Source organism: Mirounga angustirostris, unplaced genomic scaffold (genome assembly GCF_029215605.1).
Source record: "Mirounga angustirostris isolate CCGP_5_RB_7025 unplaced genomic scaffold, mMirAng1.0.hap1 SCAF_5, whole genome shotgun sequence".
Lineage (NCBI taxonomy): Eukaryota > Metazoa > Chordata > Mammalia > Carnivora > Phocidae > Mirounga > Mirounga angustirostris.
Window position 1 is genome coordinate 164,943,384 of NW_026991713.1, and position 19,815 is coordinate 164,963,198.

The following is a 19,815-nucleotide window of genomic DNA, read 5'->3' on the forward strand; positions in this document are numbered from 1 at the left end:
TCTTTTATGGTTCCATAAAATTATAGGATTGTTTGTTCTATTTGTGAAGAATGCCATTGGAATTTTGATAGAGATTACACTGAATCTGTAGATTGCTTTGGGTAAAATGGACATTATTAATTCTTCTAATCCATGAGCATGGAATATCATTCCATTTATTTGTGTTTTCTGCAGTTTCTTTCATCAGTGTCTTATCCTGCAGGATATAGATCTTTCGTTCCTCGGTTAAATTTATTCCTAGGTGTTTTATTCTTTTTGATGCAGTTGTAAATGGGATTATTTACTTAATTTCTCTCTCTGATAGTTCACTGTTATCATGTGACACGCAATAGATTTCTATATATTGACTTTGTATCCTGTAATTTTACTGAATTCATTTATTAGTTCAGTTTTTTGGTAGAGTCTTTAGGGTTTTCTATATGTAGTATCATGTCATCTGCAAATAGTGACAGCTTTACCACTTTCTTTCCAATTTGGCTGCCTTGTATTTCTTTTCTTGCCTAATTGCTCTGGCAAGGACTTCCAATACTGTGTTGAATAAAAGGGGCAAGAGTGGCATCTTTATCTTGGCCTGATCTAATAGGAAAAGCTTTCAGCTTTTCACTGTTAAGTATGATGTTAGCTGAGGGTTTGTCATATATGGCCTTTACACGTTAATGTATGTTCCCTCTAAACCCAGTTTGTTGAGAGTTTTTATCATAAATCGGTGTTGAATTTTGGAAAATTCTTTGCATCTATTGAGATGATTGTATTTTAGGAAAATTTAATTTCAGATATACTCCGTATATTTTTGAGGTCAGAGGAGAGATCAGTGATATGGTATATCTTGATAAGGAAACATTTGATACATTTTCAGTAAACTAATGAATTTGGATTATTTGATTTAGATAAAAGCATTTTCAAAATGTCAGCTGCTTCTCAGACTCATATTTGCTCTAATACAAGAGTTAGGGGGAGGGTTTGTGAAAGAAAAGGGGTACTATCCTACTTATCCTTCAAAATCATTGACCTTGAAATAGATACATTTCTCACATTTGTTCATAAAAATATTTTATTACTTCCTAGGTGTTCCAGTTACTGACTGATCTGAAAGAGCAACGGAAAGAAAGTGGAAAGAACAAACACAGTTCTGGGCAACAGAACTTGAATACTATCACATATGAAGTAAGCCTATGTTTCTGGAGGAGCTGCCCAAACTACCATTGAGGGGGGTTGGTTTATTCTGCAGATGACTAGCCACCAAATCATGACTACCTCTTACTTGATTAATGAGTAGTTTTACTGTAACCCAGTTTTTATTCTGTTTATACAAGTGGAAGGAGTTTGGCCAGTGGTGAGGGTTAGCCATTGATGAAGTTGGAGGGAATAGTCAAAAGACTGCCCTCAATTCTAACACCCATTTGCAAGTCAAGGATCCCTAAGACCACCCTTGGGTTCAGTAATTCACTGGAAGTACTCAGAACTCACTGAAGGCTATTGTATTCGTAGTTATAGTTTATTACACAAAAAAGATACAGATTAAAATTGGCCAAGGGAAAAAGCATATGGGGCAGATATTAGGAGAAATTCCACCTCAGAGCTTCTGTTGTCATCTAATGTGGAGTCAGAACATGTTTCTCTCTTGAAATCGGTGTGTGATAATACATAGAGAATATTTTCAACCAGGGGAGCTCAGCTGAACTTCAGTCCCGAATTTTTATTTGGGCTCTATCATATAGGTGTGATTGAGTGATTGATTTCCTGTGTAGTTCATCTCAGCCTCCAGGTACATTGATCCAGAGCCCCTACCCTAAGTCACATTTTTAAGACTATTCAGTATGACCAAGGCCTCCAGACAGAGATACTCCTATTGAGTATAACATTCCAAGGGTCTAGAGATTGCCTCCCAGAAGCTGAGGGCAAAGACCAAACTGTATCTTTGGGCAAAGCCCAAAGTTACTTTATTACACAGAAAGTAATGTTTTTTATTGTAAAAACCTTAGAAAGTACCACAAAGTATAAAGAAGAAAGCAAAAGTAGTTTACAATTTTAACATCTAGTTGACATTTTACTATGTTTTCTCCCAACCTTATGCTTTATCCTTAAAAGAGTTTAAGCCATCATATTTGTTTTATGTGATGTTTGATTTTGTATCTGTCATTTTAATTTTTCTGTTATTTTCTTTCAAATCTGATTTGTCTCTACAAAGGATCTAGTTTTAATTATCTTTATCTCTCCAAAGACACAATGAAACCAGAGTTAAGTTACTGTAATCCCTTTTAAGGAAATTAAGGGGTGTTTAGCACTTTTTGTCACCATTCCTCCCCATCCAGTTTTGTTCATCTAATTGTGTGTTTAAAGTCCTGTCACTCAGGGGTGCCTGTGTAGATCAGTCAGTTAAGCACCCCACTCTTGATTTCGCTCAGGTCATGATCTCAGGGTCCTGGGATTGAGCCCCACATCAGGCTCCCTGCTCAGCAGGAAGCCTGCTTCTCCCTCTCCCACTCCCCCTGCTTGTGTTCTCTCTGTCAAATAAATAAATAAAATCTTAAAAACAAAACAGACTTTCTCCCTCTCCCTCTGCCTCCCGTCCCCAGCTTGTGTGTGCTCTCTCTCTCTCTCTCAAATCTCAAATAAATAAAATCTATCATTCATTTATTCACTTATGTTCTTTTATGTTATACCATTCATCTCTTAAAAAAAAGAAAATGTTGGTAATGAGTTTTGTAGCCAAATTTCAAGCTGTCAAGTACTCTTACTACACACTTGAATCAGTTTAAACTCACTGCCACTCTGTTACATATTTGTTAAGTTCTTGCTTTTAATTCACAGTGCCTTAAGGAAACTTATTGTGGTGTTAAATGTTTTGAGACTTTTTATGCCTGAGAATGTATTTCTAGTGTTCTTAATGTGAATGACACCTCATCTGAACACGGAGTTCTTGGGTTCAGCTTTCATTCTGCAAGTCTCTATAGGTATTACTTAGTCTGTTAGTGTTTGTTGTTACGGAGGAGTCTGAGACCAACCTGATTTTTGCACTTGGGAGAGATGCTTAACTTAGATGCTTGAGGTTACTGTTTACTTTCCGGTTTGAAGTTCCTTTCAAGTTATGTCTAGGTGGGGTTGCCTTTTAAAAAAAAAAAATAAAAGCCTTTCATTTTGAGATAATTATAGTCTTGAAGAAGAGTTTTGCAGAAAGAAGATGGTGCTGAGAGTTCCCATATGCCCTTCTTTAGTTGTCCCTGATGTTAACATCTTATATAACCATGGCACAGTTATCAAAACTAAGAAAAATTACACAAAGATCAAATTTTCTCAGTTGAGATCGAGCCCTGCATTGGACCTGCTTAAGATTCTTTCTCCCTCAGGGCACCTGGGTGGCTCAGTTGTTAAGCGTCTTTTCCATTAATGCTCTTTTTCTGTTCAAGGATACTGTTTTGTATTTAGTTACCATGTCTCCCCCAGTCTGTAATGGGTCCTTAGTCTTTCCTCATCTTCCATGCATGACCTTGACACTTCTGAAGAGTAATGGTCAAGTATTTTGTAGAATGTCACTCAATTTTGGTTTGTTTGATGTTTTCTCCTGACCAGACTGAAGTTACGGCTTTTGGGGAAGAATGCCACAGAAGAGATGTGCCCTTCTCATTGCATGGTACAGGGTACATGATATCAGTGTCTTCTTACTGAAGCTGTGAACTTTGATTACTTGGTTAAGATGGTATATGCCTGGTTTCTCTACTGTAAAGTTACTGGTTTTCCATTTCCATTTTGTATTATTTAGAAAGGAGTCGCCACATTCAGCCCATTCAAAGGGAATGGGATTAGGCTTCACCTCTTGAAGGGAAGGAGATCAAAGAATTTGAGGACGTGTATTAAAACCATCACAGTGGGTACCTGGGTGGCTCAGTCGGTAAGCGTCTGCCTTCAGCTCAGGTCATGATCCCAGGGTCCTGGGATTGAGTCCCACATCGGGCTCCCTGCTCGGCAGGAAGCCTGCTTCTCCCTCTCCCGCTCCCCCTGCTTGTGTTCCTGCTCTTGCTATCTCTCTCTCTGTCAAATAAATAAATAAAATCTTTAAAAAAAAAAAAAATAAAACCATCACAGTAATTAATAAATATTTTGAGAAGAATGCTTTGAGGCTATGCAAATATCCCACTAGTAAAGCTTTTAGTATTAATTTTAGTATTCATTGGTATGTCTTTCCTGCAGTAATTATTACTATGGTTCAATTCCCTAATGGTGATTTATTTCCCTCATTCCTTCCACATTTAACACACAGTTCTTCTATAAGAAACACTTGTTCCTTCTCATGCTTTTATTTACTTATATCCATATGGACTGGTGACTATTTTATTCTTTGGGTTCCCTGTTTTTATTTTCTATTTTATTTTATTTTTTTGAGTTTTCAAACTTCTTTTAATCCGTGTTTATTTCCTTTTTTAATTTAAATTCAGATAATTAACATATAATGTAATATTGGTTTCAGAGGTACAGGTCTGTGATTCATCAGTCATATAATAGACAGTGCTCATTACATCTCATGCCCTCCTTAATGTCCATCACCCAGTTACCCCATCCCTCCACCCCCCTCTCCCCCAGCAACCATCAGTTTGTTTCCTATGATTAAGAGTCTCTTGTGGTTTGTCTCCCTCTCTGGTTTCGTCTTGTTTTATTTTTTCCTCTCTTCCCCTATGATCCTTTGTTTTGTTTCTTAAATTCTACATATCAGTAAGATCATATGATAATTATCTTTCTCTGATTGATTTATTTCGCTTAGCATAATACCCCTCTAGTTCCATCCATGTCATTGCAAAAGGCAAGATTTCATCTTTTTGATGGCTGAGTCCATTATATATATGTATGTATATATACATATATATGTATCACTAAAAAAATTGTCTGAAGTATAACACAATTGTCAGATTGAGTTTTTCCTTTTTCTTTTCTTTTTTTTTTTTAAGATTTTATTTATTTATTTGACAGAGACACAAGCAGGGGGAGGGGAGAGGGAGAAGCAGGCTTCCCGCGGAGCAGAGAGCCCAATGTGGGGCTCCATCCCAGGACCCTGGGATCATGACCTGAGCCAAAGGCAGACGCTTAACGACTGAGCCACCCAGGCGCCCTGAGTTTTTCCTTTTTCTTTTTTAAGATCAGAAAAGCTTTCTTGTAGAAATTCATTATTCTTCCTATTCTAGCCACTGGTTTTCTTTTTGAGGAATTCCCATTATATGAAGATTGACTCTCCTGAAGGCATTTGTTTTATAGAAGATTTTTTTTTTTTAAGATTGATTGATTGATTGATTGATTGATTTTTTAAAGATTTTTTATTTATTTGTTTGACAGAGAAAGACACAGCGAGAGAGGGAACACAAGCAGGGGGAGTGGGAGAGGGAGAAGCAGGCTCCCCCCAGAGCAGGGAGCCCGATGCGGGACTCGATCCTAGGACCCTGGGATCATGACCTGAGCTGAAGGCAGTCGCTTAACCAACTGAGCCACCCAGGCGCCCTAAGATTTATTTATTTGAGAGAGAGAGCAGGCAGGTACATAGGGGGAGGGGTGCAACGGGGGAGGGAGAGGGACAAGCCGACTTCATGCTGAGCGTGGAGCCCTATGCAGGGCTTGATCCCATGACCTTGAGATCATGACCTGAGCCGAAATAAAGAGTCAGATGCTCCAACTGACTGAGCCACACAGGTGCCCTTTTATAGAAGATTTTTGAAATAAAATTTTAGAATACTAAATTATAGCCATTATCTTCCCTTTTTCTCATTCAGGTTTTTTTGCCTTATGCTTACTTTTTCTTTCTTTTTTTTGGGTAGACATTAAAATATATATCAAAAACACCATGCAGGCACCAGAGTCCTGAGATTGTTAGAGAATTTCTCACAGCAATGAAAAGCCACAAGTTGACGAAGTAAGTAAAAAAAATTTTTTTAATTTTTAATTTAAATTCAATTTAGTTAGCATATAGTATATTATTAGTTTCAGGGATAGAATTTAGTGACTCATCAGTTGCACATAACACCCAGTGCTCATTACATCAAGTGCCCTCCTTCATGCCCATCATCCAGTTACCCCATCCACCCACCCACCTCCCCTCCAGCAACCCTTAGTTTGTTTCCTACAGTTAAGAGTCCCTTATGGTTTGCCTCCCTCTCTGTTTTTATCTTATTTTATTTTTCCTTCCCTTCCCCTATGTTCATCTGTTTTGTTTCCTAAATTCCACATAGGAGTGAAATCATATGGCTTTGTCTTTCTCTGACTTATGTCACTTAGCATAATACCCTCTAATTCCATCCATGTCGTTGCAAATGGCAAGATTTCATTCTTTTTGATGGCTGAGTAATATTCGTCTGTGTGTGTGTGTGTGTGTGTGTGTACATGTACGTGTACCACACCTTTATCCATTCATCTGTCGATGGACATCTAGGCTCTTTCCAGATTTTGGCTATTGTGGACATTGCTGCTGTAAACATTGGGGTGCATGTGCCCTTACAAATCACTGTAGTAGAAATTATTTTAAGTAGGAAAAGTGTGTCACACATAATGAAAATGATAAACCATCCTCAGCAATGGTATATTTCTATTTCATTGGGTTTTGAATTATAATTAACACATAGTGCCTTTTAAAGTAGGATTATGGTATTGTGGATAAGACAACTGAGACTTAGACATAAGGATCCTTCTAGAGCCAGAAACAGAATTTATTGGGATTTTTTAAATCATAAAGTCTTTTTGGATTTTTTTTTTTTTTTTTTTTTTTCTGAGTCCCAGTTCTATGACCTGCCCCATAACCCCTTTACAGCACTCAGGCCAGATTTGTTGAAAATGGGGGTCACAAATTAAAGTGATCTTTATAAAGTTGACCAATTAAGTCATTTGAAATTTGTGTTTACTTGGGACAAAAATGGCTTGTTAATATTCTGTCTTCTCTTTTAGAGCTTGATTACTTGTCCTGGTGACTTTCTTGAATAAGTTAAGCTTATAGGAATTAAAAACATCATTGAGAATTAGATTAAGAGTGGTGCCTGGGTTGCTCAGTTGGTTAAGCGTCTACCTTTGGCTCAGGTCATGATCCAAAGGTCCTGAAATCGAGCCCCACATTGGGCTCCCTGCTCAGTGGCAAGCCTGCTTCTCCCTCTCCCTCTGTCGCTCCCACTACTTGTGCTCTCTCTCTCTCTCTGTCAAATAAAATATATATATATATTTTTTAAAGAATTAGGTTAAGAGTTTACATGAGAAGAACACTAGCTCTTGTCTTTTGGGGTTAATACAGAGCTGATAAATCCCAAAAGCTTCTGTCATTTATTCAGGATAATTAATAATTTTCTTTTGAAGGAAACATTGGTATTATTTCAGACACACAGCTGATACACTATCAATAAACTAAGTGTACTTCTCTTGCCTCTCTTATCCAAATGAACTCTGAAAGCAAACATCTTTCGAGTATGTGTGTGTGTGTATGTGTGTTTTACTTTTGGTAAAATTTATCATCTTAACCACTTTTAAGTGCACAATTCATTAGTGTTAAATATATTCACATGTTGTGCAACTAATATCCAGAAGTTTTTAGTCTTCCAAAACTGAAACTCCTCTATACCAATTAACTCCCATTTCCCCTTCACCCCAACCCCTGACAGCGACCATTCTATTTTGTTTGTATGAATTTGATTACTCTAGATACTAAGTGGAAGCATATAGTATGTCTTTTTTAATATTGTTATTTTTTGTTTTACTATTTAAATCATTTTTTAAATTTTTTTAGAAGATTTTATTTATTTATTTGACAGAGAGAGAGACAGCGAGAAAGGGGAACACAAGCAGGGGGAGGGAGAAGCAGGCTTTCCGCGGAGCAGGGAGCCCGATGCGGGGCTCGATCCCAGGACCCTGGGATCATGACCTGAACCGAAGGCAGACGCTTAACGACTGAGCCACCCAGGCGCCCCCTCATTTAAATCATTTTGAAGTGTGCAGTTCATGAGGTACATTCACATTGTTGTACAACCATCACTGCCATCTACCCACAGAACATTTTTCATCTTGCAGTATTGAAACTTTGCACTGGTTAAATAATGACTCTCCACATTCCCTGCCTTCTGGCCTGGTAACCACCAATCTGCTTTCTCTCATGAACTCTGAATACCTTTTTGAGGGGATCATATAGTATTTGTCCTTTTATTACTGGCTAATATCATTTACCATAATGTCTGCAAGGTTCGTCCCTATTGTAGCATGTGTCAAATTTTCCTTCCTTTTGAACACTGCATGGTATTTTATATATCCATTTATCTACTGATATATAGCTGAGTTGTTTTCACCTTTTGGCTGTGTGCATAATGATGTTGCTGTGAACATGAGTGGACAAATATCTCTTTGAAGACTCAGTGTTCAGTTCTTTTGAGTATGTACCCAGAAGGCAAATTGCTATTTTTAACTTTTTGTGGAACTGCCATACTGTTTTCCATAGTGACTACACCATTACTTATCCACAAGCAGTGCATGAGGGTTCCAGTGTCTCCACATCCTTGTCAACACTTGTTTTTTGTTTTTTTGGTAATAGCCATCTTAATGGGTGTGAAGCAGTATCATTGTGGTTTTGTTTTGCCTTTGTTTGGTGATGTCAATCATCTTTGCAAAAGTTTGTCTGAAATTTTGAAGTCCAACTGTGTATTTCTCTTTTGTTATCTGTGCATTTGTGTCTATCTAAGAAATTATTGTCAAATCCAATGTCATAAAGCTTTTCTACTATAGGTTTTTTTCGAGAGTTTTATACTTTTATGTCTTACGTTTAGATGTTAGATCCATTTTGAATTAATTTTTTTTTTTTTTTTTTTTTTAAAGATTTTATTTATTTATTTGAGAGAGAGAGAATGAGAGAGAGCACATGAGAGGGAGGAGGGTCAGAGGGAGAAGCAGACTCCCTGCCGAGCAGGGAGCCCGATGCGGGACTCGATCCAGGGACTCCAGGATCATGACCTGAGCCGAAGGCAGTTGCTTAACCAACTGAGCCACCCAGGCGCCCCATTTTGAATTAATTTTTTTGTGTGGTGTAAAATAAGGATTCACCTTCATTCTTTTACATGTAGATACTCAGTTTTCCCACCACAATTTGTTGAAAAGATTGTCCTTACCCATTGAATAATGTTGACACCCTTGTCAAAAATCATTTGACCATATATGCGAGAGTTTATTTCTGATCCATTGGGCTGCATGTCTATCTTTATGCTAATATTACACTGTTTTGATTGCTGTAGTTTTGTAGTAAGTTTTGAAATCAAGAAATGTGACACCTCCAACTGGCTTCCTTTTTAAGATTGTTTGGGTTATTTAAGGTCCCTTGGTATTTCTATATGGTTTTATATTTCTGCAAAAAATGCTATTGGGATTTTGATAGGGATTATGTTCAATCTGTAGTTTGCTGTGGATAAGTATGGACATCTTAACAATGTTAAGTTTTGCAGTCCCCAAACATGGGATGTCTTTCCGTTTGTGTTTTCTTTAATTTCTTTCAGCAGTATTTTATAGTCTTCGGTGTACAAGTCTTTCACTTCCTTGGTTAAGTTTATTCCTAAGTATTTAATTTTTTTCAGTGCTATTGTAAATGGAATTGTTTTCTTAATTTCTTTTCCAGATTGTTCATTGTTAGTGTATAGAAACAACTGATTTTCGTGTGTTGATTTTATATCCTGTAACTTTGCTAAAATTGTGTATCAGTTCTAACATTGTGGAATCTTTAGGTTTTTCTACCTACAACATAATGTTGTCTGTGAACAGAGATAATTTTACTTCTTCTTTTCCAGTATGCATGCTTTTATTTCTTTTTCTTATTTAATTCCTCTGGCTAGGACTTCTGGTAGCTGTGTTGAATAGAAGTGGTGAAAGAAGGCATCCTTGTCATGTTTTAGTCTTTCACCACTGCGTAGGTGTTGGCTGTGGGTTTTTCATATATGGCCTTTGTTATGTTGAGGTAGGTTCCTTATATTCCAAGTTTTTTGAATATTTTTATCATGAAAGGGTATGAATTTTATCACATGCTTTTTCTACAACAACTGAGATGATTAGGTGGGGCTTTTCCCTTCATTTGTTAATGTGTTATATTACATTGATTTTCACGTGTTGAACAGTTCTTGCATTCCTTGAATTAGTTCGAATTGGTCATTGTGTGTAATCCCTTAATAGGCTAGTTAGGTTAATATTTTGCTGTAGATTTTGCAACAATATAAGAGCTAGTGGTCTGTAGTTTTCTTGTAGTGTCTTTGTCGGGCTTTGGTATCAGGGCAGTCTTGGCCTCATAAAATGAGTAGAAAGTGTTCCCTCTGCTTTAATATTTTGGAAGAGTTTGAGAAAATTTGGTGTTAATTCTTGGTTGAATGTTTGCTAGAATTTGCCTGTGAAACATCTGGTCCTGGACTTTTTTTTTTTTTTTTTTCAGATTTTAGATTACTGACTAAATCTCCTTATTACTTACAGGTCTACTCAGATTTTCTGTTTCCTCCTCATCCAGTCTTAGTAAGTTGTGTGTATCTAGGACTATACATATGTATTTCTGAAGGAAGATTATTTATGTGTTGCCCAAAGTCATTCTTATTCTTTGGTATATTAGAAGCTTTAAGGAGGATTCACTTTAATGTTAGGGTGGATCATAGAAGATCTTCCTTATCAGAAACCAGTATAAATTATATCAGATTGAACTGGGAAAGTTTCATACCTCCACCTCGCAATGATAGTAACTTCCATTTATTGAGTCCATTTAGTGTTCTGTGCATTTAACATTCTCATTTAATTTTATTTCTCACAGCGGCCTAATGTAGAGTCTACTGCAAATGGGGATATTTGAGTTCATTACTTCAGGTTTCTAGTTTAACTTTTTCCCTTTTGGCTGTCTTTGCTTTTGATTCCTGAATGATAAAGCACTATTATTCTACCTGTTATGATGACATCATTCCATCCTGACTGACCCAAGTAAATCAGTCTGTTACCTCTTTGAGTTCTCAGTTTTTCTCCAAACACTTTTAGTAGGGTAGGGGTGTAGTCAGTTGAAATAGTTAGTTTAGTCTAAATGCTTTTTGACCATTAAACCTTTAATACTGATAAAACAGACTTGAAGCACCAGTAGCTGAATCCTCACTAGTGTAGCTTTGTTGCCTGCCTTTGGTACAACCTTTATGGTTAATATTTGTGGTGTTTGAAGTAGTGAGGGATGGCTGGTCTTCTTTAATAGCTGAAAATCATTTTAAGAAATGCACATAATCAAGTGCTTCAGAAATTGGAAGATAGCTCTGAGAATAGGCTAACTTCCATGGAAATGTTTCTATAGAAAATGAGGGAAATGGAAGGTGAGAAGAGCATTAGGAGAAGTGAGATTTTGGCTGTTTTATACACACTGACTCAATCTTGATAGCCAACGCAGTGTTGTACAGATGAGTGAACTGAGGCTCAGAGAAGTTACACACCTGCCCCAAATCAAGCACAGAGTAAGGGGTAACCCAGTAGTGAATTATTCCAGCTTACCCAAAGTTTCATGTTGTTTTTCTGAGAAAGTTGGTTAGTGTGTGTATCAAGATAGTGGACCCAGTGGGCGCTTTGGTTCTCCTTACTTGGGCATTGACAAGGAACTTTTTCTTCTGGGGAAAAGAACAGAGCTATTCTTTTCCAATATCCAGGCAAGAGAATTTTTCACTCCCAGAAGTCTTAGAGTCAACGTTGGACTCATATAAATACTTCTTTTAAAATGATTTATCATGGGGGCACCTGGGTGGCCAGTCGTTGAGTGTCTGCCTTCGGCTCAGGTCATGATCCCAGAGTCCTGGGATCAAGCCCCGCATTGGGCTCCCTGCTTGGCGGGGAGCCTGCTTCTTCCTCTCCCACTCCCCCTGCTTGTGTTCCCTCCCTCTCTCTCTGTCAAATAAATAAATAAAAATCTTAAAAAAAAAAGATTTATTATGTCATTAATATACAAGCAGTTCATGTGTATTGTAGAACAGTTCCGTTACCCCCAGAAATAACCTCATTCTATCTTTTGTAATTAATCCCTTCCCCTGTGCCCAGTGCCTGGCAACTGATCTGTTTTCTCTTCCTATAGTTTTGCCCTCTCCAGAAAATCATATAAATGGAATCATACAGTATATAGCCTTTTGAGTATGTCTTCTTTCCACTTACATACTGCATTTGTGATTTATCCACATTGTTGTTTATTATTCCTTTTTATTGCGGAGTAGTGTTCCACTATATGGATGTACCACAGTTTGTTTATTTACTTATCAGTTGAAAGACATTGAGATGTTTCCAGCTTTGGCGGTTATGCATAAAGCTACTGTAAGCACCTCATAAAGTTTTGTGTGAGAATAAGTTTAACTCTGTAAGAAATTGCCGAACTCTTTTCTAAAGTGACTGCCGCATTTTGCTTTCTCTCTGGCAATGTAAGAGAGTTCCACTTACTCCATATCCTCACCTGTACTTGGTATTTTTAGTAATTTTTATTTTGCTGTTATATTGGTTTGAAGGGGTATCTCATTGTGGGTTTGTTTTTGTTTTTTTTAAGATTTATTTATTTGAGAGAGAGAGAGGGACAGAGAGAGCATGCCCGCAAGGGGAGGGTCAGAGGGAGAGAATCCCCAAGCAGACTCCCTGCTGAGTGCAGAGCCCAACACATGGCTCAGTTTTCCCACCAATGAGATCACAACCCAAGCCAAAATCAAAAGTCAGACACTTAACTGACTGAGCCACAGGCAGTGGTTTTTAATTACATTTCCTTAATAATGAATAATGTGGAGCATTTTCTTGTTCTTACTTCATTTATCTTCTTGGATGAAGTATCTGTTTAAATATTTTGCCCATTATTTTATTGTTTTTTTAATTGCATAGTTTTAAGAATTCTTTGTATATTCTGAATATAAATCCTTTGTTCAGCATGTAATTTGCAGATATTTTCTCCAATTTGTGGTTTATCTTTTCATTCTCTCTTTTTTAAAGATTTTATTTATTTATTTGAGAGAGAGAAATCACAAGCAGGGGGAGAGGAGCAGAGGGAGAGGGAGAAGTAGCCTCCCCGCTGATCAGGGAGCCCAATGCAGGGCTCCTTCCCAGGACCCTGAGATCATAACCTGAGCCAAACGCAGATGCCCAACTGACTGAGCCACCCAGGTGCCCCTGTCTTTTCATTCTCTTAACACTTTCTCAGAGCAGAAGGTTTTGATGGAGTCAAATTTATCTTTTCTTTTTTGTCTTATGCATCCTGCCTTTAACGTTTTATGCAAAAATTCTGCCATATCCAAGGAAGATTTTTCTCATATATTTTCTTCTAGAAATAATCCATTTTGAGTTGATATTGAGGGTATGTTGTGAGATAAGGGTTGAGATTCTTTGTGTGTGTGTGTAGATTTCAGTGTTCCAGTGCCATTTGTTGAAAAGACCGTCCTTTCTTTGTTGAATTGCCTTTGCTGTTTTGTAAGAAATCTGTTGATTCTGTTACTTCATTCAATATTATTCCTTTGATCTATGTGTCTATTTTTCTGTCAGTACCACTCTGTCTTGATCACTGCAGTTTCATAGTAAGTGTGAAATCAAATAGTAAAAGTTCTTCAACTTTGTTCTTTTTCAAAATTGTTTGGCTTTTCTAGTTCCTTTGCCTTTTTATATAAAAATTTTTAAAGATCTGTTTATTTTAGAGAGAGCAAGAGTGAGCGGGGGCAGGGGAAGGGCCGAGGGAGAGAATCTCCAGCAGACTCCCTGCTGAGCAAGGAGCCTGATGTGGGGCTCAGTCCCACAACCCTGAGATCATGACCTGAGCCAAATCCAAGAATCGGACGCTTAACCGACTGAGCCACCCAGGCACCCCTTATTGTAAATTTTTTAATCAGCATCTAGAACAGATCCTGCTGTTTGGGATTTCATTACATCTATAGATCAGTTTTTGGGGAGAAATGATATCTTATCAATATCGAGTCTTCTTTTTTTTTTTTTTTTAAAGATTTTATTTATTTATTTGAGAGACAGAGAGCATGAGAGGGAAGAGGGTCAGAGGGAGAAGCAGACTCCCCGCTGAGCAGGGAGCCCGATGCGGGACTCGATCCCGGGACTCCAGGATCATGACCTGAGCTGAAGGCAGTCGCTTAACCAACTGAGCCACCCAGGCGCCCAATATCGAGTCTTTTAATCCATGAAAACAGTGTATCTCTCCACTTATTTAGGACTTTAATTTCTTTCATCCCTGTTTTTGTAGTTCAGCATACAGGTTATGCACAGTTTGTTAAATTTATATAGGTGAATTTAACAATTTTTGGTACTATTGTAAATAGCACTGATTTCCAGATGTTTGTTGCTAATATAGAGAAATACAGCTAATTTGTCTATATTGATCCTATGCTGTACAGCCTTTCTAAATCCATTTACTAATACTAGGAGCTTTTCTTAGTATGTTCCTTGTGATTTTTCTCTGGAGACATAGTATTTGTGAATACAGAATGTTAAATTTTTTTCAAATCTTTTTGCCTTCATTTCTTTTTCCTGTCTCATGTTCTGGCTAGGACCATGATGTTGATGTATGATGTTCAATAGGAGTGGTAAGAGCATTTTTACCTTGTTCCTGATGTTAGGGGAAGAAGGCTTTCAGTTAATTTACCAGGAAGTATGTTAGCGTAGGTTTTTCATGAATGCCCTTTACCAGGTTTAGGAAGTTCAGTTTGCTGAGATTTTTATCATGACTGGATATTGATTGTGTCATTTGCTTTTTCTGTGTCTCTTGAGGTGTTCATATGGTTCTTGTTCCTTTAGTCTTTTTGAGGCATCTGGCAGGCTTAGTCCAGTGGAGCATGCAGCTCTTGATCTTGGGGTTGTGAGTTGAAGCCTCATGTTGGGTGTAGAGATTACTTACAAAACTGTAATAAAAAAAATGTGTCTTTTTGCCCGTATCTTTTTGTGTATTTTGCTTAGTGATAACAATCTGCATACCTAATCATTTACAGTCCAGATAGAGTTAACATTTTACCACTAAGTAAAATATGTGTAACTTATATATAATTAACTTCTCCTTTTTCTGTTATAATTGTCATATTTATTAGATCTATATCATTGAAAAAGTATTTAGCAGTGTTTTAACTTTTACTTTATATACTTTTACATATTTTATTTTATTTTATTTTATTTATTTATTTTTTTAAGATTTTATTTATTTGTTTGAGACAGAGAGAATGAGAGAGACAGAGAGCACATGAGAGGGGGGAGGGTCAGAGGGAGAAGCAGACTCCCTGCCAAGCAGGGAGCCCGATGCGGGACTCGATCCCGGGACTCCAGGATCATGACCTGAGCCGAAGGCAGTCGCTTAACCAACTGAGCCACCCAGGCACCCTACTTTTACATATTTTAAAGAATTTAGGATAAAAATAGTTTTTTATGTTTACCCAGATTTTTACCACTCATTTTGCTCTTTTTTTTAAGATCTTATTTTATTTATTTATTTATTTATTTATTTATTTATTTATTTATTTATTTGACAGAGAGAGAGAGAGTGAGGCAGGCAGAGGGAGAGGGAGAAGCAGGTTCCCCATTGAGCAAAGAGCCCAATGCAGGACTCAATCCCAGGACCCTGGGATCATGACCTGAGCCGGAGGCAGATGCTTAACTGACTGAGCCACCCAGGTGCCCCTTGCTCTTCTTTCTGAAGTTCCATGTTCACTTCCTATCATTTACTTTAGCCTGAAAAACTTTCATTAGCATTTCTTTTAGAACAGGTCTGCTGGCTACAAGTTTCCTTAGTATTCTTTCAACTGAGATTGTTATCTTCTTTCTTTCCTGAAGGATAGTGTCAGAGGTTGATTGGTCTTTTCTTTCAGCACTTTAAAGATGTTACTTCAGTGTCTTCTAACTGCCATGGTTTCTGATGAGTAATCTGGTCATGCAGTGTGTTATGTGTTATTTTCTTCTAGCTGCTTTCAGTATTTTTTCTTCTCTCTGGTCTTCAAAAGTCTGATTAGAATTTTTTTTTTCAGTTTACCTTTGCTGAGCTTCTTGATTATGTAAATTTTTGTTTCTTACTAAATTTGTGAAGCTTTGGACCATTATTTTGAAATAATTTTTTCTGCCCCAGTCTCTTTTCTTTCTGGAACTCCAAAGACAGCTGTTAGAACTTTAATAGTTCTGTCGGTCCCCAAGGCTCTGTTCTCTATTTTTTTTAGACAAACTTTTTTTTTTTTTAAAGATTTTATTTATTTATTTGACAAGAGAGAGACACAGTGAGAGAGGGAACACAAGCAGTGGGGGTGGGGAGGGAGAAGCAGGCTTCCCGCCGAGCAGGGAGCCCGATGCGGGGCTCGATCCCAGGAACCTGGGATCATGACCTGAGCTGAAGGCAGACAACTGAGCCACCGAGGCTCCCCTAGACAAACTTTTTTTTTAACATTTCCCAAACAATCTATATGGTTGTCACTCTTAGTTCCTTAATTGGAACATGTTGGACCCTGTTGACACAAAAAGCTTTGGATAATGAGACACAAGTAGAGGATCAGGCACCTGGGGAAAGGAGTGGGAAGAAAGAAAACGATGCATCACTTTTCCTCTAGATCTACTTTTTTTTTTTAAGATTTATTTATTTATTTGAGGGAGCAGGGAGGGGCAGAGGGAGAAAATCTTTCAAGCACACACTCTGCTGAGCGTGGAGCCTGATGTGGGGCTCGATCTCACAGCCCATGAGACCATGATCCCAGCCGAAACCAAGAGTTGGACACTGAACTGACTGAACCACCTAGGCACACCTTCTCTGGATCTACTTTGATTGTCACATGCAATTTCATCTAGATGGCACCTTGTCACATGACTGTATTTCTTCCAATCCATGGCTCCTCTGTAGGCTGTTTATCAGTAAACACCACAGAGCAGTTCTGTTCAGTGGAACCTTCTGCAGTGATAGAAATATTCCTCTCTGGGGGCCTGGGTGGCTCAGTCGTTAAGCATCTGCCTTCGGCTCAGGTCACGATCCCAGGGTCCTGGGATCGAGCCCCACATCGGGCTCTCTGCTCAGCGGGGAGCCTGCTTCTCCCTCTCCCACTCCCCCTGCTTGTGTTCCCTCTCTTGCTGTGTCTCTCTCTGTCAAATAAATAAATAAAATTAAAAAAAAAAAATAAAGAAAGAAAGAAATATTCCTCTGGTCTGTCCTATGCAGTAGCTTCTAGCCACATGCAGCTGTTGATCATTTGAAATATGACTCGTGCAAAGGAGGAACTGCATTTTTAGTTTAATTTAATTTTATTATTATTATTTTTTTTTTCTTTAAAGATTTTATTTATTTGAGACAGAGAGAATGAGAGAGAGAGAGCACATGAGAGGGGGGAGGGTCAGAGGGAGAAGCAGACTCCCTGCCGAGCAGGGAGCCCGATGCGGGACTCGATCCAGGGACTCCAGGATCATGACCTGAGCCGAAGGCAGTCGCTCAACCAACTGAGCCACCCAGGCGCCCTAATTTTATTATTTTTTAAAGATTTTATTAATTTATTTGACAGAGTGAGAGAAAGCACAAGCAGGGAGAGCAGGGGAGGGAGAAGCCGGCTCCCCGCTGAGCAGGGAGCCCGATGCGGGGCTGGATCCCAGGACCCTGGGATCGTGACCTGAGCTGAAGGCAGATGCTTAATGACTGAGACATCCAGGCGCTCCAGTTTTAGTTAATTTTAATTAAATTGAAGTATTAGTAGCCATATCTAGTCAGTGGCTGGCATTTGGGCAGTGCCATTTTATAATACTTCCTTTTAATTGACTTTATCTCAGAAGCCATAGGCAAAATTCAGTGGCCCTTGCAAGTCCTTTGCTGAGTGATTCTGAAGCTTGATACACTGAATTTATCCTGGGGGAAAGGTGGAAAGACCATGCTCCGATTTGGCAGCTCCTCTTATGCCACGTGTATTCTCCCCACCCTCCTGTGGTGGCTGAGGCTGCTTCTAGCAGCATTGCAACTCTTGAGTCATTGGGCCTTGTCTTTGAGCCTCAGAACTGAGTGTCTGGTTAGTTGGATTCCCAGAAATGTCTGTCACATCAGAGCAGCTGATTCTACCTGAATGAGCGTGTTGGCTGGTTTCTTACTGAGAGGTGAGAGAGTCTGAGAACTTGGTGCCAAAGGCCTTTAGAATCCTAAAACCCAGTGTCTCCCAGATGTGATACAGGTAATGTCATGGTGTGTGAGATGATTTTAGGTAGTACAATAGTATATCTTGATGTGCTATTTTAATTTTATTAGTTAAACTTACTTTAATGTGTACTCTTGAGTTAATATTTGCATGGTATATCATTCTCTGTTTCCTTTGTCTTTTGTGATGCTACCTATACCCATTCAATGATGCAGTCTGGGAAATGGCATGGGGAGAGTAGATCAGTTTTTTCCCCCCAATTTTTTATTGTGGTAAAATGCATGTAACAGATTTACCCTTTGAACCATTTTTTAAAAAGATTGATTTATTTATTTTAGAGGTGGGGAAGGGGCAGAGGGAGAGAGAGAATTCCAAGCAGACTCCCTGTTGGGTGCAGAACCTGACATGGGACTCAGTCTCAAGACCCTGAGATCATGACCTGAGCTGAAATCAGAGTCAGACGTTTAATGACTGAGCCCACCAGGCGCCCCTTAACCATCTTTAAATGAATGTTTGGTGTATTAAATACATTCATAATAACTCTTTTCATCTTGTAAACCTGAAATGCTATACCTATTAAACAGTAATTCCCCATTTCCCCCATACACCTCCCTCAGCCTCTGGTTTAACATCCCAAAGATATAACACTCTAATTTGAATTTATACTAGTTTAGCTTCAGTTAACAACTACAAAAACTCTGCTCTGTTACAGCTTCATCCCCCTCCTTTCAGTTGCTGATATAACAGAATTACATCTTTGTACATTGTGTGCCCCAAAACATAACTCAAAAATATTTTAAATTATCTTAAATTATGTAGAAAGCAAAAAGAAAAGTTACAAGCTGCTATTACAATGATACTAGCTTTTATAATTGCTCACGTGCGGGGCGCCCAGGTGGCTCAGATGGTTAAGCGTCTGCCTTCGGCTCGGGTCATGGTCCCAGGGTCCTGGGATCAAGTCCCTCATCGGGCTCCCTGCTCAGCAGGAAGCCTGCTTCTCCTTCTCCCTCTGCTGCTCCCCCTGCTTGTACTCTCTCGCTCTCTCTGTTGAATAAATAAATAAAATCTTAAAAAAACATACAGCTTCAATTTACTGTCTAGTATCCTTTCATTTCATACTGTACAACACTGTTGAGTGTTGCTTCCAGGGTAGGTCTAGTGGTAATAAACTCCCTCAGCTTTTGTTTACCTCGAAATGTCTTAATTTTTTCTTCAGTTTCGAACAATAGTTTTTTCTGGAAGTAGGATTCTTGCTTGAGTGTTCTTTTTCTTTTAGCACTTGGAATATTTTGGCCCACTGCCTTCTGGCCTTCAAAGTTTCTGATTAGAAATCTGCTGGTTATCTTTTTTTTTTTTTTTTAAAGATTTTTATTTATTTATTTGACAGAGACAGAGATAGCGAGAGCAGGAACACAAGCAGGGGGAGTGGGAGAGGGAGAAGCAGGCTTCCTGTCAAGCAGGGAGCCCGATGTGGGACTCGATCCCAGGACCCTGGGATCATGACCTGAGCCGAAGGCAGACGCTTAACGACTGAGCCACCCAGGCGCCCTAGAAATCTGCTGGTAATCTTAATGAGGATCCCTTGATACGACAGATTACTTCCCACTTGCTTCTTTCAAGATTCTGTCATCGTCTTCTAAAAGTTTGATTATAATGTGTCTGTGTGGGTCTCTTTGAGTTCATCTTGGAGTTCATTGAGCTTCTTGGATGTTTGTTTTCAAGTCTT

At 38.5% G+C, this 19,815-nt stretch overlaps 1 protein-coding gene across 8 annotated transcripts in view; it reads left to right on the forward strand.

Moving 5' to 3' along the window:
• The window catches only part of CRCP (CGRP receptor component), a 53,721-nt gene that overhangs the window by 13,700 nt on the left and 20,206 nt on the right, over positions 1–19,815 (forward strand). For 2 of the 8 annotated variants that reach the window (XM_064593065.1, XM_045875459.3), the window contains 2 exons: positions 1,066–1,164; positions 5,799–5,893. The exons of 3 other annotated variants lie outside the window; for them this stretch is intronic. In XM_064593065.1, coding sequence (XP_064449135.1) covers positions 1,066–1,164; positions 5,799–5,893 — 194 coding nt within the window. Of the gene's footprint in view, positions 1–1,065; positions 1,165–3,570; positions 3,639–5,798; positions 5,894–19,815 lie in introns of all 8 variants that reach the window. 3 more of the 8 variants (XM_064593067.1, XM_064593066.1, XM_064593071.1) reach the window with 3 other exon arrangements.